The sequence below is a fragment of the Sciurus carolinensis genome, chromosome 12 (assembly GCF_902686445.1).
Source record: "Sciurus carolinensis chromosome 12, mSciCar1.2, whole genome shotgun sequence".
Taxonomy (NCBI): domain Eukaryota; kingdom Metazoa; phylum Chordata; class Mammalia; order Rodentia; family Sciuridae; genus Sciurus; species Sciurus carolinensis.
Genome location: NC_062224.1, coordinates 112050292 through 112077621, shown reverse-complemented (window position 1 = coordinate 112077621; position 27330 = coordinate 112050292). Strand labels below are relative to the sequence as shown.

General features: G+C 43.4%; 1 protein-coding gene across 7 annotated transcripts in view; it reads left to right on the top strand.

Annotated features, from left to right (window-relative positions):
- Dnm3 (dynamin 3) overlaps window positions 1–27330 on the top strand; it is a 472254-nt gene that overhangs the window by 50698 nt on the left and 394226 nt on the right. For all 7 annotated transcript variants that reach the window (XM_047520009.1, XM_047520011.1, XM_047520008.1 and 4 more), the window contains exon 2: window positions 16785–16858. In XM_047520009.1, coding sequence (XP_047375965.1) covers window positions 16785–16858 — 74 coding nt within the window. The remainder of the gene's footprint in view (window positions 1–16784; window positions 16859–27330) is intronic.

The following is a 27330-nucleotide window of genomic DNA, read 5'->3' as shown; positions in this document are numbered from 1 at the left end:
TGATTGAATTTTGGCAGCCCCGTTGGCATTCAGAAGTGTGAACCTTGAAACCTTCTAGGACCTCAAATCCCCAACTTGAAAAGTATTTCTGTCCTTTTAAATCAAGAGTCTGAAATCTGGACAATGGCTTAAAATCAAAGTGGTGGCCCGAGGTTGTTGAGCTGTAGAAACGTGTTTGGGAGTGATGATCTTTGTTAGGGTTGTTTTTTTTCTTTTAACTGATCAAAGGCTTAACTCCGAATTATTATTTTACCCCCCAAGGGCTCAGTGGATTCTCTCCACTGTCTTTCATACTGAAATTTGCTTGAGACAAAGTCCTTGTAGCAGAAGCCACAGAGTCTGGCGGCTGCCTCACCTGGAGTGGTGAGGGGCTGTCAGGTGCTCGTTAGGGATGGGGGACTCCAGTGGACCCCAGGAGAGTCCTGGCACTGGTAAAAACCATTGTGTTATTTTGTGCTCTACGACAGCAAAGTGGAGAAGAGGTTTGTAAAAGCATGAATGAGGGGTGAGGAAGGGGTGAGAGTGTGAGGAAAATTTCTAATTGAGAAGATAAAAATGTGTCTGGTTCTTTAAAAATGTTTTATAGGTGTAGTTCGATGTCATAGAATGGAGAGTAGCAAAGCATACGACTTCAAAAATGACTTTATTATAGACCTCTATTTTGAATTTAGTACTACCATTTGGATTTTATTTTCGTGGGTGTAACTTTTTATATTTTAATTTAGACTCTGAGCTCCAAGATAAACATTAACCATAATAGCGCCTAGATACTTTTTACATAATGCAGTTTTTAGAGACCTTTCCTAAGGGCTGTCTGATTTATTACACAGGACACAGGCACATAGGAGGAAGGCAAGAATATTGTTGCTGTTGTACAAATGAGAGAACATGTAAGAGGTTCAGTAGCATTAGTTTAGTAACTTAAGTCCCATAGCAGTGTCAGGACCAAATTTTCTCCTGTAGTCTGTATTCTTTTAATGACCCCGCATTGTTAATATGGGAATTGATTGAAAAAGATTTGCTGGAGGTTTTAACTAAGCTTGGAACTTGAAACTTTAACTTGTAGACACTTTACTCTTAGAAAAGGGTGTCTAACTAGAAAGAGGTAATAGCTGGAAATTGTGTGTAGACCTTGAACATTTTACATTTTTGCTTAAAAACTGTTTAAAATGTTCTGTTATGGACAAAGTAAGCACATAGCTAGAATTCATTCTCTACTAACCATGAGCACTGTGTTCTTTGTAGACAACTGGTACTGAATTGGGGAGAATATTATTGACCAAGTTGAGAATCTGTTGAGATGCAGATTGGATTTGTGCTTATGGATACTGTGACCCCTACAAATGCTGGGATGAAAGGATATGTATCCTTATCTCTGTAAGCTTTGCTACATCTGTTGCACCTAGCACTGTGTGTGTGTGATATATAAAGTGAAAAGTATTCTTATAGTGGTGGGGATGGAACCCAGGGCCTGACACATGCTAGGCAAGGGCTCTGTTTTATTTTGAGTCAGGGTCTTGCTAAGTTACCTAGGGTGGTCTCAGGTTTGTGATCCTTCTACTGCAACCTCCTGAGGAGCTGGGATTATTGGCATGTGCCACCAAGGCTCACCAAGCTATATTTTAAGGCACAGTTTGGTTTGCCATATGTCAAGAGTATGAGTTTATATAATCAACTAAAGTACATTATGAACATATGTAAGTGCCTGCTGTGACAGTTATTCTGAGCCACCTGTGATCCAGCTGGAGAAGGAAGACTTACTTACATGTATAACAGGGCACCTTCTCCAGAGTTCACTGTAGCAAGATAGGAAACTGCACCTTAATGAAGGGATGCAAGCAGCCCGTTGGTGTCTCCAGGTCCTTGGTCCAGTCAGGCTTTTAGGACCAGTGTGCATCTAAAGCCTTTGGGAGGGCAGCTAAGCACATCACTGTGGGAAGAGACTGGGAAGAAAGGCCTGCTGTCTTCTGAAGATAGGCCGGTCTTTCTCTGAAGGAATTTCCTAAGGAGAGGAAATTGAAGATAGTGTGATTTTTTTCACTCAAAATTGTTATTATTTTTGTATACACTTACGGGGTACAGTGTGATAATTTGGTATACATATACAATGTGTAGGGATTGGATCAGGATAGTTTGCATTTCTCTCTTTAAGCGTTTATCATATTTTATTAAGGGGAACCTTTGAATTCTGTTTTGATTCTTTATAAAATATGTAACGGCTAGGTGTGGTCGGCGCATGCTGGTACTCCCAGCTCCTCGGGGGCTGAGGCAGAAGGATCGCGAGTGTGAAGCCAGTCTCAGCAAGTCAGGGCCTAAGTAACTTAGCGAAACACTGTCTTAAAATAAAAAAGGGCTGGGATATGGCTCAGTGGTTAAGAGCCCCTGGCTGATACCAAAGGAGAAAAAAAAAAAAAAAGGAAAAAAAAAGTATAAGCTATAGTCACCCTCCTGTGCTATAGGACACGAGTACTCATTCCTCCAGCTAACTGGATCCTGGCACCTGTTAACTGGTCTCCCTCTCTTCTCCCTTCCTACCCTCTAACAACCACTGTTCTTCTCTCTACTTTATAAAATCTGCTTTCTCAGGCTCCATGTATGAGTGAGACCATGCAGCACTTGTTTTTCTGTACCTGGCTTATTCCACCTGACGTGGTGTCCTCTGTTCCAGGGTGGTCTATTTTCTGGGGGTGGCTAAAGCTGGTACTCTACTGAAGTGGTGGCCTGGAGGTTCTGAAGTGGGTGTGGTCACGTGGGTGCTAGGGAGGACAGACAGATGATGACTTTGACATCCGTGGTGGAGATCCTCATTGCTAACTTGGTGGAGGCCACATAGAGGGGTCAGCAGTGAAGTTACCAACGGAGCTGTCACCTTCAGCAGAGTCCCAGGGTGTAGACCATGAGTCTCCAGGGGGTTGTCTTGGACTGGGGACTATAGGTTTTGGCTTGCATTTTTTTTTTTTTTATTATATCCCCTTCAGGTCTTGATACAACTCCAGGAGCCAGAGGAGAGCCTTTGTCCGTGTCTGATATTAGACTTAATCATGGGCTGCATCTTTACCTTGAAGTCTGAATGGAATTGATTTTGAGAAACAAAGATGTTGCTTGCATGTCAGGTCTGGGGAGTAGTTGATGGCTTGTGCACACATTCCTGCTTGCACGCAGGGGGATGTTAATGTGTGCACATTTCTCTTTCCTACCTCCCTGGCGTGGGTATGTCCATCCCCAAATATCTTCATCTTCATTTGACAACCTGGAAAATGCTTACTCATCATTCAAAATTCATGTCAAATAGTATTTCTCCTTTTTGAATAAGCAGAGATTAGGGAGTCTAAAAATAATTCTTGGCTTCCTAATTAGCAATATAGAGAATCGCCTGCCTTGCTTAAATCACAGGCTGGTTAGGGATGGAATGAAATGACTTACATTGAGAGAGAGAGAGAGCTGTAGTGGCAAAATCATGGAAGAGAGGGATTTGGCTTGCATAAGGGGAGGGCCTAGAAGTTTGGTCCCAAGGTCTGTGGTGTTTACAAATGTGGCGAGGAGCACGGCTGGGAAATGAGAAGATGCTTACCTTGTGTAAGGTTGGACTTGGGGAGGATCTCAAATTGGAATTTTGAGTAGGCTTAATTTGAGAGTAGCACACAAAAATCAACCTTATTGAAGGGTGAAGAGGTCAGCCAGACAGGAACATCACCTTGGAGATAGGAGGCTAAGGGTAAAAACCAGGAGCAGCCTCCAGAGCACAGTTCAAGATGGAAAATACGATGGGCTGTTTTGGAAGAAGTTTTCAGTTCTGGGAGGCAGCCCGCTACTGCATGGAATGGGGTTTGGGGTGGAGGATGGAGGTCTGGGACTACAAGTTATAAAAGGCAGGGGACTGGTACTGGGTTATGGGATGTCGTCTCAATACCTGTACTTTGTAATCCTCAAAGAGAAGATGAAGAAATGAATGAAGTAGCTTGTTATGCATTCGTATTTTTAATTGTCGTTGAGTTTCACTTGGTAAAAAACATCTTAATTCCTGCCTCCTGTCTATTTCTTTGTGGCCATTACAAAGGCCCACGGACTCTTGCACCTGAGAGTCAGTCTGCATGTGCCACCATTAACTAGTCTTATGACACGCGATGAACCAGAAAGTTTTGCACAGAATCTTGATGATAGTATACTTAAAGTCTGACATAATTCTGAATCTACTACTCTTTCAAATTAAAATGCATTCATCTTTTCTGTGTTTCAGATACTGATTGGCTTTGGAAACAAGGTTATTTTCATCAGAGATTCTTGACTTCCAGGGAATGTCTGTGAGCTCTGATTTCCTGGGCCTTTTGTATTTCACTTATGTCTAACAGATAATCCTAAGGGAGGAAAAGAAAGTCATGTTGATGGAGGTTCCATTGTGTGCTTGATGCCTGTTACTTAGTTGCAAGGTCAGTGAACCTTCAGAGTAAGGGACACTGCTTCATTTCATAGATCCAGACCATGAGATTTAGAGAGAGGATGTAAAATGTAGCCAATGTAACAGACTCCATGAGAGGTGGACCCAGGCCTTTCTGGAACCTGTTGTCCTTGTCCCACCACATTGTGCTGCAAGGCAGAAATAATTGCAGGTGGGGGCTGTTTTCAGATACACCCCAAACCTGACCACCTCGGCGGCCCCACCCTGGTCCAAGGCTGGACGTGTTGCCTAGATTGCCCTCACGTCTCCTACTTGCTTTACCTGCTTCTGTCTTGGACACCAAAGCTCAATCTTAATAGCTGATGTGATCCTTTATAACTGCAAGCCAGGTCATGTGACATGTCTGCACAGTCTTTCAACAGGCCCTCCAACCCCCATTTCATACAGAGAAAGCCAGAGTCCCGTGATGTCCTCCCCCAGTCTCTCTTCCTCTTGCCAATTCCTCCCTGGCGTGCGAAGCCCAGGCTCCCAGGATCTGTGTGGCCAGTGCACTCACCCCTCCAAGGCTGCTTGGGTCACATTTTCTCAGTGAGGCTGGCCTTGACCCACTGCTTTAAACTGCAACTCCAAGGCAGACCTACATGTCATCGTTCAGGATTTTTAAACCTCTGATAAAATGCTTTACATCTCTCAAATTCTCTCCTTCCATGTTCAGTGATGACTTTTTCAATGTTGAAGTACAAAACTGGAGTACCTCTAACACACCACAGACATGTATGTTCACGGAGAATAAAGACTCAGTGTTTTCTAGTCACTGACTGTATCTTACCGCAAGAACTGCGTTCTACCCTGTGACCCAGTGTGTGCATATACAATAGAGAGCAAAGTGTTTCCGAATACTTCTGAGTGTGATATGCTCAGATATTTTCTTTCCAGTTCCATACCTTTCAATTCCATTGTTAAAAAAAAAAAAAAAAAAAAGTAGATCATGATCTACAAAGTTGCTGTCAAACTCACTTATCGGTTATAGCCCATGATTTAAAAATGATCAAACTCTCACTCTTTAAATACTGTTAACTCAGGAAATGAGATATGAATCTTATGTGTTAACTTCTTGAAAACAGACCTTGAAGAAAGATGACTGAGAATTCATTTCTACCTTTGAGTTATTGGCATGTGACTCAGTGAAACATGGAGGTTCACATTCATAACAGAGGTGGTATAGATTATGCAGTTAAATAACGGGTTCCTATTTTATTCACTTTATTTGTTGATGTTCAAACTCTTGCATTCAAAATGCCTTTTTTTAATCCAGCGGGTGAGGAGGTTTCTTTCCCTTTCTTCTTTCCTGACAGATTTCAATATTTTAATTCAGTGAATTGTTTATTTTCTATCTACATTGATATTACATGCTAACAATGAAGAAAAAATTCAATTATGGAAAAAATGGTGGTTCATGACTTTAAAGCATCATCATATTCATGTTCTATAGATTATTGTACCTTTAAATTTTTTTAGTATTTTAATTTCTCAGCACAGAAAATGCTGAGTTGCATCTGTGTAACAATCTCTAATATAGCATATTCTACACATTTGAGTCTTCCTGCTGTGATCTCTTTACCAGTGTCTGTGCACTGCTCCAGCCGTCCTGAATGGTTCCCTTTGTCCTCCCTCCCTCTTTCCTTCCCCTTGCCCTTCTTTCTTCCTTCCACTTTCCTGCCTCCCCCTGTCCCTCCCGCTCCCTTTGCCCTTCCCTCTCATGAATACCGTTCAGCACCTGCTGTGGCCACCAGTGGTGGTGGAGGGAAAGCGCATGACGTCATGCCTGCACTCACAGAACTGAGCGCTAACCTCCCCGTCAGCTGGAAGATGGCTCAGCGAGCCGGAGGCAGAGCAGATTCTGTGCAGCCCGATGGCTGTGCAGCGTCAGAGGCTGAGAGAGCAGGAGATAAACAGGGGCACTAGAGGACGTTGGTTAAGTCCTCATACTCCAAAGATGGAAACTGAGTCTCACTGAGGAAGGACATGGCGAGTCGCAGCTGGAACCTAAGTCGGTGCCTGACCAGGGTGTGCTTACGCTGCCTGCTCCCTCTTTATCCCCCCGCCACCGGGCCAGACCCCACGTTGTCACATGCTTTTATATGAGGTTTGTGTGGTTAAAGACCTCTTTTCAGAATGCGCACACTGAACTACAGACCTTTACCATTGCTGGTTTTGTTACTTGAAATTATAATTGGAACAATTCACGATGCGTCAGTGGAAAGGCAATGAAAGAGGCCATTAAGGGCTAATAAAGGCCTCTCCTCATGGGAACGCAGATCTTTTCTAAGTATTGGACTTCTTTTCACTGGTGCTTTAAGTGGCTAGAAATAACACTTGCCACACGCGTGTGGAATGCTCTAGATGCCAGGGGTTCACTTCATTCTGTTTGAATGGAGTGCCCTGTGGCTGGAATGTGTGTTGACTCTTGGTTGGTTTAAGAGTCCATTCCAGGATGTGCATTAGCCTTCTGTGGGAGGCAGAAGTACAGCCATCAGACTGTACTAACCAATTAAAAGGTTAAAGAGACATTGTTTATGTTGAGGCATGTTCCTTCTGACACACCCCAAAATCCAGATGGCGTGACAAGACTGGCGTAGCTTACCCTAACCCAAATGCCTATAGCTAGCAAAAGACTGGCTCTACTTCTTTATATGAACCTATGCGATCCAGAAGCAAGTTTGTATAAATAATTACTAAGTGAATTTCAGGATAACATACCACTACTTCTAAAAATGATGATGGTGACGATATTGACCGTTCTGGTGGTAGCTAACGGGCCTTGACTCCTTACTCTGTGCTAGGCCTACCTGGAAGGATTTCAGTCCTTTCCCCCAACCTCAAAGTTCTCTGAAAACCAATTATAACTCACCTGGCAAAACTTACTTTGACTTACACTTGTTTACTAGGAAACCTGACCTCAACTGACTGAGGTTGTTCACAGTTGGCATTTTTCTCTCTCAGTGAGCATTCATTTGTTCTGCTAGAGAAATGCTAGTGTGTTTGATTCTGAATGCTTCTGCAGACTCTGATGTGGTGTTGTGCATCATTTTACTTCCCTAAAATCAGGGAAGTCTTGGTTTCCTATCACATCTGTCCTCAGCAGGTAGACTTTTACTGTCCCTCCCCCTCCTTCCAGTTTACAGGTGAGGAAACCAAGTTACAAGTAGTGCACCCTGCTTTTAAACCCAGGCATTTTAGTGCTAGAATCTGCTCTAAAACATCACTCTATGCAGTCTTAAAAAGAAGTGTTTGAAAGCATTTCACAGAAATTTAAAACTGCTATCTAATAAAACTCTAGTCACAGAAATTCTGATTTGAATAGAATCATTCCCTTTTATCTGTTCTCAGTTTCCCATGTTAAACAACATCTTAAACACAAATGGACATGGGTTCACATGGGTTTATCAGCAAGTTTTGCCAGAACGGATTGTTCCATCTTTAACCCAATGGTCTGCTCTCCTTTGGATTTCTTGAGAGTTCACAAGCTTTCGTGCTGAATTCTAAAGCGTGCTATTGGCTCTTGGGAGAAAGAACCAAGGCTGCTGCTGAGGTAGGCGAGGCCCAGGTGCTCCCGTGAAGGTGCTCCACGCACACAGGGAGACCACCAGGCAGGATTGACTGTCCATCCTGGGACTTAACAAAATTGTCACCTTTGACACATGTGGTCAGTTTACCAATTACCAGTGGACATGTTGTTTAAGTATTATTCCTGATAAATACAAATTTGTCATGTAGTCTAAAGTGTAGACTCAGAAAATAATTGTTAGGTTGACTCATTAATATGCCTTCTTTAGTCAGCAGAATTTATTTAGTGGTAAGTAAGAAGTTAGAGAATTCTGTTATTTTTTTCTACCAGCTACTGTTAGTACATTTTGGGACTTGAAGCTATTAAAAATGTTTTCCCTAAACTGTCACAGAGAATATAGTTTCTGGAGTAACTTTTAAGTTGAGAAATAGCTACATACTTATAACGTGTATATCTATTTAAGAGAGTGTGTGAATTAGATTATCAAGTGGTTTTTCTTCTTTACTCCTTTGTTCTTTAAAATATGAAAAGTCAATGGTATAATACCATGAGAGAAAATCCACTAAATAAACAAGGAAAATGCTTTTTTAGGTAAGAAAGTAATAGAACATACACACGATACGTTTATCTTTAATTAAGAATTTATGTATTTAAAGAATCACCTCATAGAATTTACCAACAAATTGGCAATTCCTAGAGTGCTGAGTTTGTTTTTCAGTAAGTCATCATCAAGTGGCTTCTTTGTGCCAGGTGCTGTGCCAAACACTAGCCTTTCAGGGATGAGCAGGACAGTCCTGTCCCAAGAGAGCATACCTGGGGAGGGCGTATGACTGGGGCTCGGGACTCTGGGGATAAAGAAGAGCATCTGAATACACCAGCTCATCTGGAAATGCTCCCCACAGGAAGCTGTGCCAGCGTCTATCTCAAGAGCAAGTTGGGTAAAGCGGGGCTTTGGAGAGGCCTTCAGAGCAGTTAATCCTGAAGCCTGAAATTGGGGTGAAATCACTGGTCACCAGCCAGATGTTTTAGGAATAGAAAGTTTGCTGGGGGGAATAGTGGATGAGGCTTCTGGAGTTAGGGAGGAGCTGGATCCAGGATCCACTTAAGTGCCTCCAAGTTAATGGGGATGTCAGATTTCCATTCCTTTTAACAAACAGCATGGCTATGGTGCTCTGTTCTGTTTTAGTGGAGAAACAAACCTAGACTTTGTGGATTCCAACGTGTATCTTATTTCCCTCCCAATGTCAGAAAAAGTGAACATAGAACAGCACAGGGTTACCGGAAGCTGTGTCTGGTATCCACACTCTTCCCTTCTAGTTCCCCGTCAAAAAAATGGTCATAATATTCAGGACCAAGGACAGTAACTGGGTCCCATTTCTTCTTTTGAAGTCTTTGTAGGGGAGGGGCTGAAGGAGGCTACCTGGTCCTGCCTGTCATTTGTTAGGTGTTCTCGTGCTCTTTCCTCTTCTGGCTGACCTGGTCTTCCACAGGTGGGCCTTCCCCAGCCACAGAGTGTCAAGGTACACAGGTGAGACTCACGTGTGGGCTGCATGGAAAAGAGGGAACAGAAGTGTGTTAGCTTTTTGTTGCTGTGATCAAACAACTGACAAAACAGCTTAAAGGAAGAAAAGTTTATTTTGGCTCATGGTTTCAGAGATATCAGTCCATGGTCAGCTGACTTCATTGCTTTGGGTCTGACATGAGGCAGAACATCATGGTGGAAGGTCATGGTGGAAGAAAGCTGATGAGGTGGTGATTGTCATGAGACAGAGGAAAAGGAAAGGGATCGGGGAAAAGATATATCCTACCAGGGCATGTCCCCAGTGACCCACCTCTTCTAATCAGGTCACACCTCATAAGCCTCCATGACCTCCTAATAATGCCTTAAAATTATGCCGGGTGCGGTGGGTGATGTGTGCGGCCTGTAATCCCGGCGACTCAGGAGGCTGAAGCAGGAGGATCTCGAGTTCAAAGCCAGTTTCAGCAAAAACGAGGTGCTAAGCAACTCAGTGAGACCCTGTCTCTAAATGAAATACAAAACAGGGCTGGGGATGCGGCTCTGGTCGAGCGCCTCCGAGTTCAATCCCCAGTACCTGCCTCTGCGAAAAAAATCATGAATCCTCCAAGAATTAATCCACTGATGAGGTCAGAGCTTTACTGATCCACAACTGCCATGTTCACATAGTCCCACCTCTGAACCTTGTAGCACTGGGGACCGAGCCTTGAACACAGGGGCCTTTGGGGACACTTCACATCCAGACCATGACAGGGGAGGCCTCTCAGCCTCTCGGGCGCCAGATCTTACGTGGGCCTGCCCATGCTTCCAGCCTCAGAAAGGGGGTTCTTTAATGGGGGATTGAGGCAAAAGCCCTCTGACTTTCTTTTCCATATGTATCTCTTTTAGAAACTCCACAGGAAGCTGTGGCTGGCGGACTGGACCGTTAGCATTCTGAGTTCTCTTGCTTTTTGTTAATCTATAACACATTCTCCGAGGGCGAACTAGTGCCCCCAGTGACAAAAACTGGTTCTTAGGGGACAAAAAGCATCTTATTCTTTTCATTTTTAATGCACAAGTACACAACACATGTACTGGTAAACTGTATATCTGTGATGATATATTTAACAGAGGGTAATTTTGATATAGAAAATATGAAATAAAACTTTTAGGGGGCAATAAGGAACAGGAGGTGGGACATGGCGGCAGCAACTTGGTGTCTCTCCGCCTGCCCTCCTGCTCCCTGCTTCCCTCCCTGGTAGAATGGTCCCCTGGGGGACCCAGTGTCACCGCTCGCGTGGGCTCCTCGTCTCCTCCTCTCTTGCAGGCAGCTTCAGCCTGCACAACCGTGGCATGCAAGGTGGCTGCTGCCCTCTGCTATCGTGGTGACGGCATGGAGAGGAGCAGAGAAACGTACCCAACGGCTTAGACTCTCGAAGGAACCGTGGATGGCACTCAGCAGCCCATAACGACACCTTGCTGTCCAGAACTTAGCCGCGTGGACACCCATGTACAAGGGAGCCTGGGAAACACGGGCTGGTTTATTTTTCTATTAGAGTTGGGCACACTGCCATTCCTAACGACGGTTGGATTCTGGTGATAAGACAGGTAAAGGATGTTGGGCAGACACCTGGCAGTCTTATGGTGGCGTGCTCTGCCGCCCAGGAGGCAGCTGGCCAAGGTGAGGTAGAGCCTGTGATTTGGAAGAGTGAGGGCTAAGAGCTTCTGTGGGTGCCCAGACTCTTTAATCCAGTGCTTCAGATTCTTGGACAAATTGACTTTGTGAATAAGCAAGTAAAATGGATGAGATACCAAGGCACTGGGTTCTCCACAGTGTTCCCTGGCCGGAGAGTGCGCGGTGATCAAGAACCGAGAAATGTCTCCCTTTTCTTCACACATCTCTGACTGAGGGACTTTTGCATTCTAAATGCTTCAGTGGAAACGGTTAATTATTGATTAATTAGATTTAAGAAGAATATATTGCTTAGGACTTTAAAGTTTTGTGACTAGAACGTGAAAATTGAAATATTTCAGATGGTAATAAACAAAATTCTTTCCGCAATGGGTCTTTTAACTACGTTTTCAGAACCCAGATGACGTTGGTGTTGAATGCTTTAAATGACAGAGTAACTGGCACCAAAACTGTGATCTTTTACAAGTCTGCGTGCGATAATATTCTTAATGTGTGCCAATAACTTAGGGAGGAAGAAGGAAACAACAGTGGAAAATTTCCAATTAAATCTGTGGATTTTGGCATAATGACTTCCTTCAGTAATTAAAGTGGCCTTGCAGTGGTTGGCAGGCTCTGGCGTCAGGGCACACAAGCTCAAGGCCCCTCTGACAGCGCCATTGTGTTGGGGCTGGAATCAAAGCCTGACCTCAGTGCTGCTTGGAGAGGGGTGGGCAGCATTCGGTCGTGATCTGTCTTTCTCTCGCTCTCCATCCCCCTTCCTCTTTCCCTGTCTCCCTTCTCCCCCGACTCTTTTTTTGTTGTATTATTATTTTGAAGTGTTATGGTATAACAACAAAAATTTTATTACTTTGAAAATGAAGTTTTAAGAAGAGCCTTTTCTGTTTCTAAGGACTAATTTTTAAAAATATGTTGTTTCCTACTCATCTAGTCTCTTAGCTTACTTCCTGCTCTGTCCACGACTGCCAAGTTATTACCTCCACTCAGGACTCTTATTCCGAGTTCCAACCCTTTAGCTGAACTCCATCTGGGTATTCACAGGCACCTAAAGATCAACTAGTCCAAATATGTTCCCCTCATGTTCTTCCCCCATTTCTTTTAAAACATACCATAGTCTAATGATCACCAGCATAGTCTAATGGCTATACTTTCTAGATCCGAGTCCCAGATGTCACTTACTAGCATTGTGACTATGCACAAATTATGTGACTTTTCTGTGCCTGTTTCCTCATCTGTGAGGTGATGATAATAAGTCATTACCTCACAGGGTTGTTACAAGGTCAAATTTTCTCTCCCCCCACCCTTTGTGAAATGGATTGGTGCTGGTGCATGGTAAGCACTACATAAATATCAACTGAAGGTAGATTTTCCTTTATTTCCTTTCTGGGTTAATGGACCACGTTTATCCAGCTACCAAATCAGGAATGTGAGGTTTACCCTAACTCTTCCATATCTGCAAGACAACCATTAATTCCCTGATTTTTCTTTCCATCTCCACCAATACTGCCTTGGACTGGACGTTTGTTTTCTTCCCAAGCCACCTTGACGGGCTAGTGACCTGTTTCTTCCATCTTCCCCTTTTCCTGCATTCTCTAGTTAACCGGCAGTAAGTTTTCTAAAATGCAAACCTGATCGCTGAACACTCTCCAGTGCCTTCCTGATCTCACGGGAACCGTCAACGCTGAGTGAGGGCTTCAGGGTCCTCACCTGCTCTCTCTCCTTCCTGTGTCTTCACGTCCTCTGCTGCCTCGGTTTTCCATGTCTCTGGACGTGAGGATTCCATGTCCAGAGCCTCCCACCTCCTGTTTCTTCTCTACAGTTCCTGCTGGCAGGTCATCCAGAGTAGAAGCTCCTTGTTCTGTGTCCACTGCGCCTTTGTGGCGCTTACCCACAGCACCTGTCGAACTCAAAAGTCACCTGCATGTCACTGTCCTCCAAGACTGCACTCATTTGTCTCCGAGCGAATCAGTTGCTTGAATTAGCTTCTGGAAGAGCAGCAGTGTGCTCCCATCTTCAGTTACAGGCAATTGTTAGCTGTTTATTACACGAGCATCTGCTTTAATGATCGTTTACATTGATATTGAAGAAAGCCATCTCTGCAGTTACTTTATTGGCTGCTAAAGGGGCAGATTCCTTTTAGCTTTGTTGATACAGCCAGTGTGTTTCTTCTGGCTTCCAAAGTCCAGCCATTTCCTAGTGAAACTATAACAATATTTCTTGGTAACAAAGTTTCTGGAAGAGCCGATAAGAAATGCTATTGAGACTGTTCTAAGATCATAGTGTGGGAACTGTTCTCTACTTTTTGTCTAGGAGTCTGGAAGGTATGAAGGAACACCAACGTACTGCATGAAGAAGAGCTGTCAAGAGTAGACTTGAGCTTTATTTGGTGGGTTCAGGGAGAAGATGACATTTGAGTTGCAACTCTTGGTGGCACAGAGAGGGAGGCACTCCCTTTGTCCTGTGCAGAGTAACCATCGGAGAGGCACTGGGCAAGACTAGAGCCAGCTTGATATTGTCCAGTCTTCAGATTACTCTTCTCACTCATTTAGGGGAAAATATGGGTTCAGATGGGTGTCTGTGGCTCATCTCCATATGCACATATGAATTAGGCCACACATTTAAAGAAAAGGTATGGTCTAAAGTAATGCTACAAGTATGGCCACCATTTCTCCTAAACTAACATATGGATAAGCCGTGCAGGGTGCTCTCTGGAAGAAACCAAGTACCAATTGCACAGCTAATGAATTACTCAGATTGTCTGCCCAGTGCCTTGGCTTTGTATGGGTAGAGGCAGGGATAAGGAACTGAGTTCTCCAAACCATCGCAGCTGGTCAACACCAAGAAGGTGGTTCAGGTGGGGTGGTGTCTCATCACGTCCAAATTCCATTCACTAAATGTGAATATGCCATGTGGAGAGGTTGAGGGGTTTTTAGGGAAGAGAATTCTTCCGTGTCAGGAAAAGCACCCTGCGGCTCTGCTGCACCAACAATCAGAGCAAGATTAACATGTTGTTCTGTAGGGCTTGCGTTTTAAAATGCTGTCATATGTGCTCAGTTTGAGCCATATAACCTGGACTGTCCTTAGGATCACTGAGTTTAAGAGTAAAACCCCTCAGGGTTAGAGAGGTTTAACCCAGTCAGGAGTTCAAAGCAAGGGTCTCTGTCTCCCACGTGAGGGTTCATTGTGACCTTAGCTCACAGCAGGAGTGTGTTGGGCAGGGGTTTGTATTTTGCTGGGTCAACAGAATGAGATGTGTTTTCAGGATGCCAAACTAACTGCTCACTCTGCATTGGAGAGACATTACTCTCTGGTGCTTCATTGCATTTTGAGACTCCTGTGAAGGAGGAGAGAACTTCACATGGCAAGATTTGGTTATCCAATCTTTTATTTCCGGTGAAAGTGTATGTGTTGGAGGGAAGACTCCTGGGAGCCACAGAGGTGAGTTATCAAGAGCAGGGTTGGGTGCCTGAATCCATTCATTACTCTCAATGCAAAGTTCTGCTTGCTTAATTAAAAAAACAATAGGGAAAACTATTGACTGAATTTGTGGGTTTGCTTTTCATCCAAACACAGGGTAATTATTTGATAAGTAAAACGATAGATATATTGTTTTGCTTTAATGATGTTCAGATCTACATTGTAAATGTACACTTAACACAGCTGAGTTGAAATGGGTCCCAGCATAAAGGTTGAAAGTGACTAAATCTCCTTTTTTCTTCTTTCCTTGCTGCCTCCTCCTCCTTCTGCTTTTTCACCTCCTCAGAAAACATTTCATTGTTAAGTGGCGCTACTCAAGCATCTAAGACCTGCCTATTTCTCTTTGGCATCTATATGTTCTAAATCCTCGTCCCTGGCCCCTCGCAGCTCAAAGAGAGGCCCTCCTCCTCTTGACTCTGGAGTTGGGCTTTTCCTTTGTTCACTTTGTTTTTCGAATTAGCCTCTTCCTTTTGGCTGTAGGCAGGGAGTAGACGCTTTGTTCATTTTGATTAAATGACAAATGATCATTAAAACCTTCCCAACCAGTCATCGTCTTAGTGCACTCCTGGAGAATATCGAAGGCATATTTAGTTAGGTAGGTTCAAAACACCCCAGGTGCGCATCGCCCTCCCCCGTTCGAGCACCAGCGTGCCCCCCACTCTGTCCCTTCTGAGTGCTGTTCTGTGCATGTGCCTCGTCTTTCCTTGGCATTTCAAATTCCAACCGTGCCCAGGTAGCTCTCCAGCATTGCTGAGTCTCTCAGTGAGTTTGTTTTGTTTTAAATAATGAATAAATCGTATTGTTTATTTCAGGTGGTATTTTTTTTTTTTTTTAGAGCAAACACAGGTTTGTTTCACTATTCTACCCACATACAGTGACATTGTAAGAGAACCCAGCCGGCCCGTGGAGTCGAGGTAGTCATGAGCTTAGTTTTGAGGCTGTGTGCTGCTGTTTCCTCTCAAAATATCCACCTACAAACATTAGCCCTGGGAATATTTTGCTTAACTATCCCTTTGGAGTGTGCCCTGTGTGGCTGTCACCCTACCTGACACCCCTGGCTCTCAGTCCCCAAGCTTGTTAGGACAGAGGGCACACCTTGCCCAGAGTGTCATGCATTGGAAGGTTCAGAATGAGTTCTGGTGTCGGGGGCTACAGCACCGCGCTGCAGGCTTGGAACCACTTTGCAGGACACACCGAGTCAAAAGTGTATTTTGCATGGGATTCTGTGATGGTCCTCCCAAAAGTTGGGAGGCATTGTAAGTGTGTTGAAATACTACTGGAAGCATACATCTGTATCTGTGTGACTCACTGACATCACAGGATCAGCGATTTCTGTGGCACTGTTGATGTGGTCTTACGCCATGCTTTCTTTGCTGCTGTTTTGTTGGTCTAGGGTATATTAACATGCCATTTTCAACATGATATTAATTTATCACAAAATCCCATTTATCAGGAATGAATGAAAAGAAAACTCAGGGTACCATATTCTTTCTGGTGTTAAGTTCTATGGAAACAATATTTACCTCCACTTGATCCCATATTCCATGAGTCCTTTTATTGAGGAAAAATTTCAGGGTACTTAGAAGACAGTCTACTCTACCCTCTTAGTAATGGTCAGGATTCCATGATGCTAACATTGATTGTCTAGCCAGAGTCAGTCTTGATGTCTTTTTAATCATCAAAAGAGTTTAAGGAATAATTTTAGCCTCAAATGTTCTTGTTAATGTTGATCCTCTGAAAATGAAAGTGGATTGCGAACACACCAAAACTTAATGCAAGCTTTGATTAATTTCAGGCTCAATGTAAGAAAGACATTTTCCAGTGAGGTCATTAAGATAATAGATTAATGGTCAATGTAAGATCCGCCCCGCTTTTTTAACCTTGCAAACGCTGCTTTTTTTCCATATTTTTATTGGTGCGTTAGAATTGTACCTGCTGGTGGGCTTTCTTGTTACATATTCATACATGCACACAATGAGCAGTATAATTTGGCCAGTATCACTCCCCAGTATTTCCCCTTTCCCTCCCCTCCTCCCTCCTTGCTTTAGGGAGGGAATACATCGAAAAGTTGGGAATTAGAGAATGAACGTGGAACTTACAAGTGCACAGTGATCGGAATTCCCGAGTGCCTGACTCTATTTTGTTCTTACTGTTCTAGGGACTTCCTTCCTCGAGGCTCAGGCATCGTTACGAGACGACCTCTGGTCCTGCAGCTGGTCACTTCTAAAGCAGGTAAGGAGCAGGATGTCCCCTGGCACCTGTGTCTTCACTGCCGGGTGCTGGGTTGGGCGCTGGCAGTGTTTTGGGGACCACGCTGCTGTGGGCAGCTGCCTGCTTTTCTCTGCAGAATGCTCCCTTTCTCGTGGCTCTGATTCCTCTGGCTACATTAATGGGAAACTGATTCACACAGAGAGTTTGTTGGTTTTTTGAGACTGGATCTTGCTGCGTTGCCCACACTGACCTTCAATTCCTGGGCTCAAGCTGTCTTCCTGTCTTGGCCCCCTGAGCACCTGAGACCACAGGTGCAAGTCACCCGCCTGGCTCGCTTATAGACTTTTCAACACTTAGTTAGACATTTTTATACCTAGAAAAAATATTTGCCCATTGCAGGGGTTTCAGCCACGTCCAGCATGGATAAGGGAGGGGTTGACTGAGGACGGTGGTGCTGGCAGTAAATCAGTTAATTACCAATCAACTTATCAATAAATACACAAGAGCCAATACCGTTTCAAAAGGAAAGGGGCGTCACCGATTGGGCCATACCAGATCTGGCCTCTAACAAGATGGAGAACCCCACCTTCACTTTTGTTTACAGTTACACAGGTAAAGGGGCCCAGAGCAGGAGGGGCTTCTTTTGTGAGGAACAGGATGGGGTGGAGCTAGGGAAGCCATTTGCTTAGGGAATTAGCACATCCCCAGCTGGTAAGCCACTCCCACATAGGGTCACCTACTCCCCCGGGGTCTGGAACAGTCTCCCATGACCTCCAGTTCCTGGGAGTCAGGCTTCCGTATCCCATGGTCCAGCCAAGCCAGATTCTGCTAGACACAGACAGTTCCCCACAGCCCATCATAATCCACCTTTGTGGTCCCATAGTACAGTACAATAACAAGTGCTCCTGTGGTGTACTTCCTTTCTGCTATATGTGTGTGGGGTGTCACAGAATTCAACTCTCCAATAGCGCTGTGTGTGACTATATTCATTTCTGTGCCTGTATCTACACGTGAGGTGCTGTGCCTGCCCCTCTCCTTAACACCCTGATAGCTCGATAGACAAATGATGGCTTGTTTTTGTTTTTGTTACTCGTTTTCATTTTATTTCAGAAACTAGTAATGGTGACCTTTTATCGTCATTTGCCATCTGCATTTCCTTCATTGTGAATTGGCTACTTTTAATCATTTTGCCTATCTTTTGGAGGATTTTACTGTTTTCCTATCAATATCTTAAAATTTAAGCAGTCACAAGCATCATGTCTCAAACTGCACATAATTTTAAGAGCTTCTTTGAGACGTGGCTCACATACCGCATAATTCTGCCAATTCCAGGGTTCGAGGATCTGTAACCCTCATCACAATGGCAGAGCAGTTTCGTCTCTCAGAAGAAACCCTGAATTTAGCAACCCTCACACCTTACCTCCCACCTTTTCTCAACCACCCGAGCCCTAAGCAACTACTTATCTCTGCTCCCTCTGTCTCCTACTCGGGACATTGCATATGAAAGCAGATACACAGTATCTTTTGTGATTGCTTCTTCTGTCCTGTAGCATGTGTTAGGACTTCATTCCTTTTTTATGACTCAGTAATATTCCATTGTATGGGCATGGACCCTACCATATTTTGATTATTCATTCATAAGTTGCTTCTGTCCTTTGGCCTTTAGGAGGAATGCTGCCATAAACCCTCAGGTACACATTTTGATGAGGACATGTGTTTCCATTTCTCTTGGAAATACACCTGGGAGTGTATGTGGTTGGGTTATGTGGTAACTCACAGAATCGACAGGCTGTTGACCAAAGCTGCTGCTCCACCTCCCCTCCCCTCCAGTCGTGCACGAGGGCCCTGGCTCCCCCGCATCCCTGCTAGCCCCGTGCTGTGAACCCTATTTCATTTTGATGTCTGACATGTGATCTCTAATCACTAATCATGCTGAGTATCTTTTCGCAGGCTTATTGGTCATTCGTGTATTTTGACTGGAGAAATGTCTGTTCATCTCATTTTAAAATTGGATTGTCTTTGTGTTGTTGAGTTGAAGAATTCTTTATATATTCTAGATCCAAGTCCCTTATCAGATGTGATTTGCCAAGATCGCTCCTATTCTAAGGGACTGTCGTTTCACTTGATAGTGTCCTTTGAAGCACAAAGTTTTTGAAAATTTTTGTAAATTCCAATAATTGTTTTTTTTATCCATTGCTCATGCTTTTGGTGTGATATCTAAGACTCCTTTGCCAAAATTGAGGTCCTAAAGGTTTGCCTTATGTTTTCTTCTAAAAGTTTTATGATTTTGCTTTTACATTTAGGCCTTTGATCCATTTTGAGTTAATTAAAAATAATATTAGTGGACTGTAGGTATGCATATTAGAGGGGTTCATTTTGATATAACTATACATGCGTGGAATATAGTTCAGAGGTGAAATGAATGGGTTCAGAGAACTATGACCTAATCAGCCCATCCTAGTTTGAATGGACTCCCTGGTGGTAATAGCAGGCAGTGGGGCATGGCTGGTCGCTGGGGGTGTGTCCTGGAAGGGTTCTCCTTCCCTGTAGGCCCCGCAACCCTCCCTGCTTCCTGGCTGCCTTGACCAGAGTGGTTTCCTCCACCACGCCCTTCCACCATCGATATTTTACCTCACCTTGGGTAATGGATTCAGCTCACCCTGGACCAAACCTCTGAAACCATTAGTGAAAATAAACTTTTCCTCCTCTGAATTGTTCTCATTGGGCGTTTTGTCACAGCAATGAAAGCTAACACAATTATATTAACGGAGTGAAAAACAAAAGTCACAGTTATCTCACAAAAACAAAACAAAAAAAACCAAAAAAACTTTTCACAAGATCCCACACCCATTCCTGATGAAAACTTGTAGTGCACTTGGAAGGGAGGGGAAGGTCCTCAGCCTGACGGAGGGCGATACGAAAAGCCCGCTAGCACACGGGGTGGCGAGAGGCCGGACGCTCTCCCTCCAAGATCAGGAGCAGAACAAGCATGTCTGCTCTTCTGGCTGCTCTTCCCGTTGTCCTAAGCGTCAGTTGCAGGTAGCATGTTTATGCAGATAGAGAAACTGAAGGAATTCACTCAGAGACTACCAGAACCAGTAAACGATTTCAGAACGATGGCAGCGTACAAGATCAATATATAAAGATCAGTTGTATTTCAATGTACTTGCAATGAACAGTCTGAAAATGGAATTCAGAAAATGATTCCATTTACAACAACATCAAAAAGAATACACTGGTTAGGAATAAATTTAACCAAAGAAATGCAGAATGGACTACAAGGTGTTATTGAAAGAAATTAGAGCAGATCTAAAAAAATTGGGAAATCACCCCATGTTCATTGATGGGAAGATTTAACAATGTTAAATGGAAATACTCCCCAAATAGACCAATGAACTCTATTCAGTCCTTGTCAAAAAAAATCCCCGTTGACTGCTTGGTAAGGATTTGAACCTTTTTTAATGTTTAAAAACTGTTTATGAGGTTTGATTCAAAGGAATGGACTCAACTGCTATCATTTCAAAAAAGTGAATTTCTTGCAAACTCACCGTGTTCTAGGCTGCATTGGAGGCTCTGAAGATGGAGTAGTGAGCGAGTCTCCCCATTCTTCTGGTGACTGACTTTCCAGTTAATATACTTATATTTAAAGAAAAGTTTATATTTGGTGCAGTTTTCTTCATTTTTATGTTCTGTTTTCGGTACTGGGAATAGAACCCAGGCTTCGGGCCCTGCCAGCACGTGCTCTGCCCCTGAGCCACACCCCAGCCCATTCCATACTGTTTATTTTTTGAAATTATTAGTTCTTTGTCTTAAATTTACTTTCACGTATATTGAAATAATTCCCCAGGCTCCCAGGGTGACTGCATTCTTGTAGTGGCTCCCTCCGTTTCTGCGTCATTGTGCCAGCGTCAGGGGTTTCTTCTTGTGGGTTTATGACTTGCTTTCATATCATCTGTCAGGGATGGCCCTCCCCCATTTCTTATTTATGTTTAGGAGTTCTTTTCTATTTGTGTGGCAAGGTCTAGAAAATTTTGTGAACACAAACCTAATGTTGCTAGAATTGTTTTAAACCAATAGATTCATTAGGGAATAATTGATACATCAGAGATATTCCTTATGTTTTTTTTCTAATCCAAGGGTGATGCTACATATGCTTTTGTTTCCTCAAAGCTTCTTTTGTATTAGAAAATTTTTTCGATGGTCTTTGCATAGTGTCCATGTATTTCCAGTTAGGGATTCATATTTACTTTTTGTTGCTCTCAAGGTTTAAATATTTTTTCCGATTATATTTTTAAATGCCCATTTGCTGATCTGTGTAAAAGCTGATGCTTTGTTAATTTCAATTTTTAAATTAACCATCTTAGTATACAGTTGGCTATAGATGAAAATATTTTTAATTGATTCTCAGATATGCTGGCTATATACCAACATATTTAATCTACATTTTGAATTTACTTAATACTTCTTAGGCTGAGAAAAGACCCCTACTGACCAGAATATAAACAAGCTTCCCTACCTCTGGGGATCCCCTGTGAGCATCGAGAAGGGGAAATCATCTCCCACCACAGATCCTCCGAAGGGCAGCACGGGCCTCTCACCCACCCTTCTGCTACCACTCCCCCCATCCCTCCAGGTTCTGACTGTTCTTTCCTTGGCCCCGCTGTTCAGTGAGGACTGTACTGCACCACCCACTCCATGTCTCTGTTGGTGCAAAATGAACTAGACATTGCTCCCCTCATGGACCCCAAGGGGAGCTTCTGGGCTGCTCTTCTCCAGCTGGTACCAGCTGAGAACCAGGCTCCATTTTTATTTCACCCTACGTATTCATAGGGTGATCTTGTGTGACCACAGGCTTCGATTGGTGGAGGGCTCACCAGTGCTGGGAAGGAGCAGGCAGGGATGCGTTGTTTTAGTCAGCTTTTCCATCACTGTAAGCAAAAGACCTGATAGGAACAACTAGAGGAGGAAAAGTTTATCTGGTGCCCAGAGGTCTGTCTATAGTAGGCCGACTCCATTGCTCTGGGCCCAAGGTGATGCAGGTCATCATGGGGAAGGGTGTGGAAAGCAGCTCAGGAAGCAGAGATGGCTTTCCTCACCAGAACCAAAGTATATACACCCCAAAGGCACGTCTGCAGTGCCTGCCTCCTCCAGCCGTACTCCACCTGCCTCCAGTGACCTCTCAGCTAACCCATCTGAGAGGATCAATGCACTGATTGGATTAAGGTGCTCATAACACAATCATTTTGCCTCTACACTTTCTTGCGTTGTCTCACGCATAAGCTTTTGGAGGACACCTAATATTTAAGGCATAACACATGGCCACTGCTCATGTGGTTCACTGGTGCCTCCAGGTCTTAATTGGGGCCAATTCCAAAAATACAGCTTTCTCTTGATGGATTCAGTCAGCAAATATTTGTTAAGGGAGGACTTGCTGCGTGCCAGGCAAATGTCAGTCATTGGAGAGCTTACTCTGTAGCTGGGGAGCAACCACAAAAGAAGCAAAATGAGCACATGGGATATTAGGTGATCAGGACGGTGAGCGTTTGTGACAGGCTGCTAAGCGTGTGGGAAGAGGGAAGGTCGAAGCTGGGAGGGTGGGAGCTGCTTATGTCAGCTTTGAAGTCAGACCAGGAGACCAGCAGGGCTGAGGTGCAGCGAGTGAAGAGGAGAGGGCGTGGGGGACAGCTGGTGTTGCAAACAGCGCTGGTCAGCAGGTGGTGTGGCACAGGGAGCTGGGCTGGGTGGGTGCCACCAAATGCCACAGAAAGGACAGAGCCTGAGGCTGGGGATCCTCGCCTTGCCTGGGGTTCAGCAAGCAACCACAGGCAGTGAGAGGGTAAGGCAGGGCGGACTCAGGGCTCTGCTGGTCCTGGGCCCAGAGCGTGGGGCGGTAGAGCACCTGGGGGCACTCCGAACCGCGGGGCTCCCTGTGTCCCAGTCAGCAGTTTTCCCACCCCAGCAATGGAAACCCTTATGAAGGGCTAGGTGGGCGCAGCACAGGTAGAAACGATAAAGACAAGTAGCTACTGTCCTGTGGACGCTAAGCAGCACTCAGCATGGGATAGCCGATGGTGTTTTCATTTAGTCCTTCTCAGAATTCTGAGGTACCTACCATGGTTCTCACTTTAGAAAGAGACCTAGCAAAGCAAAGCAATTTGTCCAAAGCCACACTGTTGGCAGGAGTGGAGATTGTTACCGGTGTGTGTAGGATACTGTATTTGTAAAATAGGCACCTCTTTCCGCTTGCTTTTATATTGCAGAACATAATGTACATTTTATAGGGTCTTTTTAATATGTAAATTTTAAATATGTGAATAGCAAATCTAGGAGTTACGGGCCTAGTTCATAATTGCCATCTAATTTCCAGCATAATGTCCATGTAGTGATGGTCTCCACCTGCTGCTGTATTAGTTACTTAACCAAGGAGCCAGTGAGAGGCCCTGAGCCTTAATCTATATGATTCGTTTTAGGACATTTTGTGCTCACCACAGAGGAGCATTCCAAGAAACCATGTGGTATTGTGAGGAAGGTGAGAAAAATCACTACCTCTCTTATTCCTCTCATTTGCAAAGGAAAACAATTGATAGGCTTGTGGGTTCCTGCTGATGTGGCGTGGGAGGACAGAGCTGGACAAAGCACTGCAGAGGCATTGGGCGAGGACTGCAGTGCTCAGAGCCAGGGAGCAGGCAGAGGTCACTGTGAGTCCATGGGACAGCTTGGTGGCTCCTTCCAGTGTCATGCTGAACTGCCTGACGCCGGCTCCCAAGGTCTGACTATGTGCTTCTCTTCTTACCCCTGTGTTCAGTGAGGTGGTGGTGGTAGCTGCAAGCTGGTCTAGCTGGGAGGGTTTGTGCTATGGAAATTGTCCAGTGCTGCAAACCCGGACTTCTCCCCCTCTAGGGCACCAGTTCCTGAGCTCTTACCAGTGCACGACTGGTCTCCTCAACACTCGATCTGTTTACTGGTTAAATCAAATGTCAACAGGAAACAAATATATCTGAGTATGATATTTATTTGATCAACATATTAAATTATTGCTTAATAAATGAATTATTTGGAAGTTGATGTGCCCCCTGAAAAAGAAGATTTTTTAAGATGACATTGGAATTCAAATCATTCTGCATTAAAAATTACTACTTTTTTTTTTTTTTTGGTACTGGGAATTGAATCCAAGGGTGTTCAACCACTGAGCCAATCCCCAGCCCTTTTATATTTTATTTTGAGTCAGGATCTCGCTAAGGTGCTCAGGGCCTTGCTAGGTTGCTGAGGCTGGCTTTGAACTTGTGATCCTTCTGCCTTATCCTCTTGAAGGGATTACAGACGTGTGCCACTGTACCTGGGCTAAAAGTTACTCTTCGGTACCGATGAAACAAATCCTGTAGGTCATGGTTGAAGATGAATGATCTTGTCTTCTGGAGAACTTTTCAATTTTAAAATATTTCTCAAAATACTATTATGTTGTTTACTCTGATTTATTTCAGTGAAATTAGTATAAGAAAGGAAGATACTTAAAATAAGAAATTGCAAAATGGTTAAGAGCAGTGGTTCAAAGTACAGAACATTCTGTTTTGTGAAAGGTTTCCTTGCTGCTTCCTGCTTCCGTGCATGCCAAGTATGTTATTAATTCATCAGAATTTACCAGCCTTCATGCTGCATCTACTGCATAATGTCAAGTGTCTGTGTTTGAAAAAATTGTAGATGACTTGTGATTCATTCGTGTTTATCATTCAGTATTTTGAATTCTTTGTAAGAGTTGTTATAAATGATCATTTTAATGAAGAAAGATACCTAGTAACAGAAATCAAAAGAACTGTTTTGGAGGCACTAGTTAACTAACAAGCTGATGTGGAGACATGTCGCTGGCTCTTTGCGGTGCCAATTCCACAGGTATTTGTCACCGCCTGCAGCAACACTTTGCACGGGTCTCTATAGGTGGTGGACTGGAAACTGAGCTACCTCTATCTCTGAGCTACTTCCTTCCTTGCTTGCTTGTTTATGGAGGATAGAGGAAATGAGGTTTACTTGCTTTGAGAGGAGAGAGAGAGAGAGAGAGAGAGAGAGGCTTTGCTTATCGGAGAGAAAGAGACTTTGCTTAAGAGAGAGAGACTACACTTTCAGAAATCTTATCTTCTTAGTTCTGCTGCTTCTTCTTAAAGGTGCGTCCTGCATCCTGTGAACTAAGGGTGCGTCTACCTAAGGTGCTTTAGTGATGTATCCCGTGTACTGCGATCTGTGATCTGCAACCTAAAGATGTGTTCTCAGTTCTCCGCTCTGTGATCTGCCTTCCGCCACTGCTCCTACTCGCTGTTTCTATCTGCTTCTTCTTCCTTTCTGCTAATGGCTTCTCTGCTTCTTTCCCGCTAGCTGCTCTTACTGTGGCTCCTTACTCGCTGCTGTTCTTTACCCTTACCTACTGTCCACTTATATTCCCTCCAAGAGGCGGAGGGCGGAGCCACTCCAGTTGAGATCAGGCGGGGAGCCAGCTGCCCAATCAGGAGCAGGCGCAAGCAGGAGCACTTGAGAACACCTGTGCACAGGTACCTCCAATGTGATCAAAACAGCTTCTGGCTGGCTGCCAGGTGCCATCTTCGGCGAGTTCGCATGGCGTAGCCCCCAACAGAGACAGAGTTCAGGCAGCAGCAGATTGAAGACACCCCAGGAATGTGAAGGTGGAATCTGCATTCCCTAGCGAAGTCTAGGGAAAAAGCTCATTTGTTTTTATGTTTTCTAAGAACAAACTCTCCATAGCACTGATCCCATGTATTTTTTAAATTTCCAATTTCATTAATTTTGGCTCTGATCTTAATTATTTCCTGTCTTCCGCTGGTTTTTGAGTTAGTGTGTTCTTTTTCTAAGACCTAGAGGTGGAGCATAAGCTTATTTATTTGGGATCTCTCTGATATTTAATGTAGGCGCTCAGAGGTATAAATTTTCCTCTTAAGAATAATGTCATACTGTACTAGAGGTTTTGATATGTTGTATCTGTTCTCCTTCATTTTTAAGAAGTACTTGATTTCTATTCTCATTTCTTTTTTGATCCATTCTTTATTTGAGAGTATTCATTCTCCATGTGGTTATATGGTTTTATTATTTTTCTTGATGCTAATTTCTGGTTTATTCCATTATGAGCTGACAGGATATGTGGAATTATATTAATTATTTTATATTTGCTAAGATTACTTCATGACCTAGAATATGGTCTTTTTTTGCAAAAGTTCCATGAACTGCTGATAAGAAGATAATACAGCTATTTTGGGGTGAAATATTCTGTAGACTCTATTAGATCCATTTGACTTATAGGACTTTAAGGTGGAAGTATCTTTATTGATTTTATGTTTTGATGACCTGTCTATTGGTAATAAGGATGTGTTGAAATCACCTAGTATTATTGTGTTGGGTCTATCTGGAATTTAATGTCATGGAGTATTTTTTTAATGTAATTCGGTGTGCTGACATTGGGGCAGATAAATATTTAGCATCATTATATCTTCTCAGTGGATGTTCCCTTTATCAGGATGCAGTGGTCTTCTTTATTTCTTCGAATTTAGGCTTGAAATCTGCTATGTCAGATAGAAAAATACCTACTCATGCTTGCTTTTGGAGTCCATTTGCTTGTAATATTTTTTCCATACATTTACTTTCAGCCTGTAGGTGTCTATACCTAAGAGTCTTTTGTAAACAGCATATAGTGAATCTTGTATTTTAATTCATCCTGCTAATGAATCCATTCTGCTATGCCTTTTAATTGGGGAGTTGAGACCATTAACATTGTGTTAGTATGGATGTGTGTGGTTTCCTGCCATTTTGATGTTTTGCTAAACTTAATATCATCTTGATTTTTGCTCAGGGATTACTCTTCTATTGATCTTCCTCTATTTGGGAGCTTTGGAATTTCTTAGTCCTCAGCATACAGTGCATCACTGAGTATTCTTAGTAGTGCTGGCTTGGTGCTCATGAATTCTTTTAGTTTATTCTTGCCATGGAAAGTTTTTTATTTCCCCCTTGAATTTTAAACTGAACTTTGCTGGGTACAGTAACCTTGACTGAGAGATAAAGCTCCACTTTTTACAGATAAGATATTTTAAAGACCTGTGGAGACTAGACTTGAAATCCTGACTTTTGTACAACAAACTTGTTTTCTGGTTTCATAAACTAGGTTGCTGCTGGCTGGAAATAGTCAGATATTGTTTTTCAATAGGTTTTGATATGTTGTTTCCATTTTCATTTTCAGAAGATTTTTATTTTTTATTATTGATACTGGGGATTTAATCCAGGGGTGCTTTATAATTGAGCTATTATTTTTTATTTTGAGACACGATCTCACTAAGTTGCTGAGGGCCTTTTGAAATTGCTGAGGCTGGCCTTGAACTTGTAATCCTCCTGGCTCAACCTCCTAAGTCACTGGGATTACAGGCATGCACCACTGTACCCAGCTTGGAAGATTTTTAAAATACAAATTCTTTCTTTTAAAAAAATATTTTTACTAGTGCATC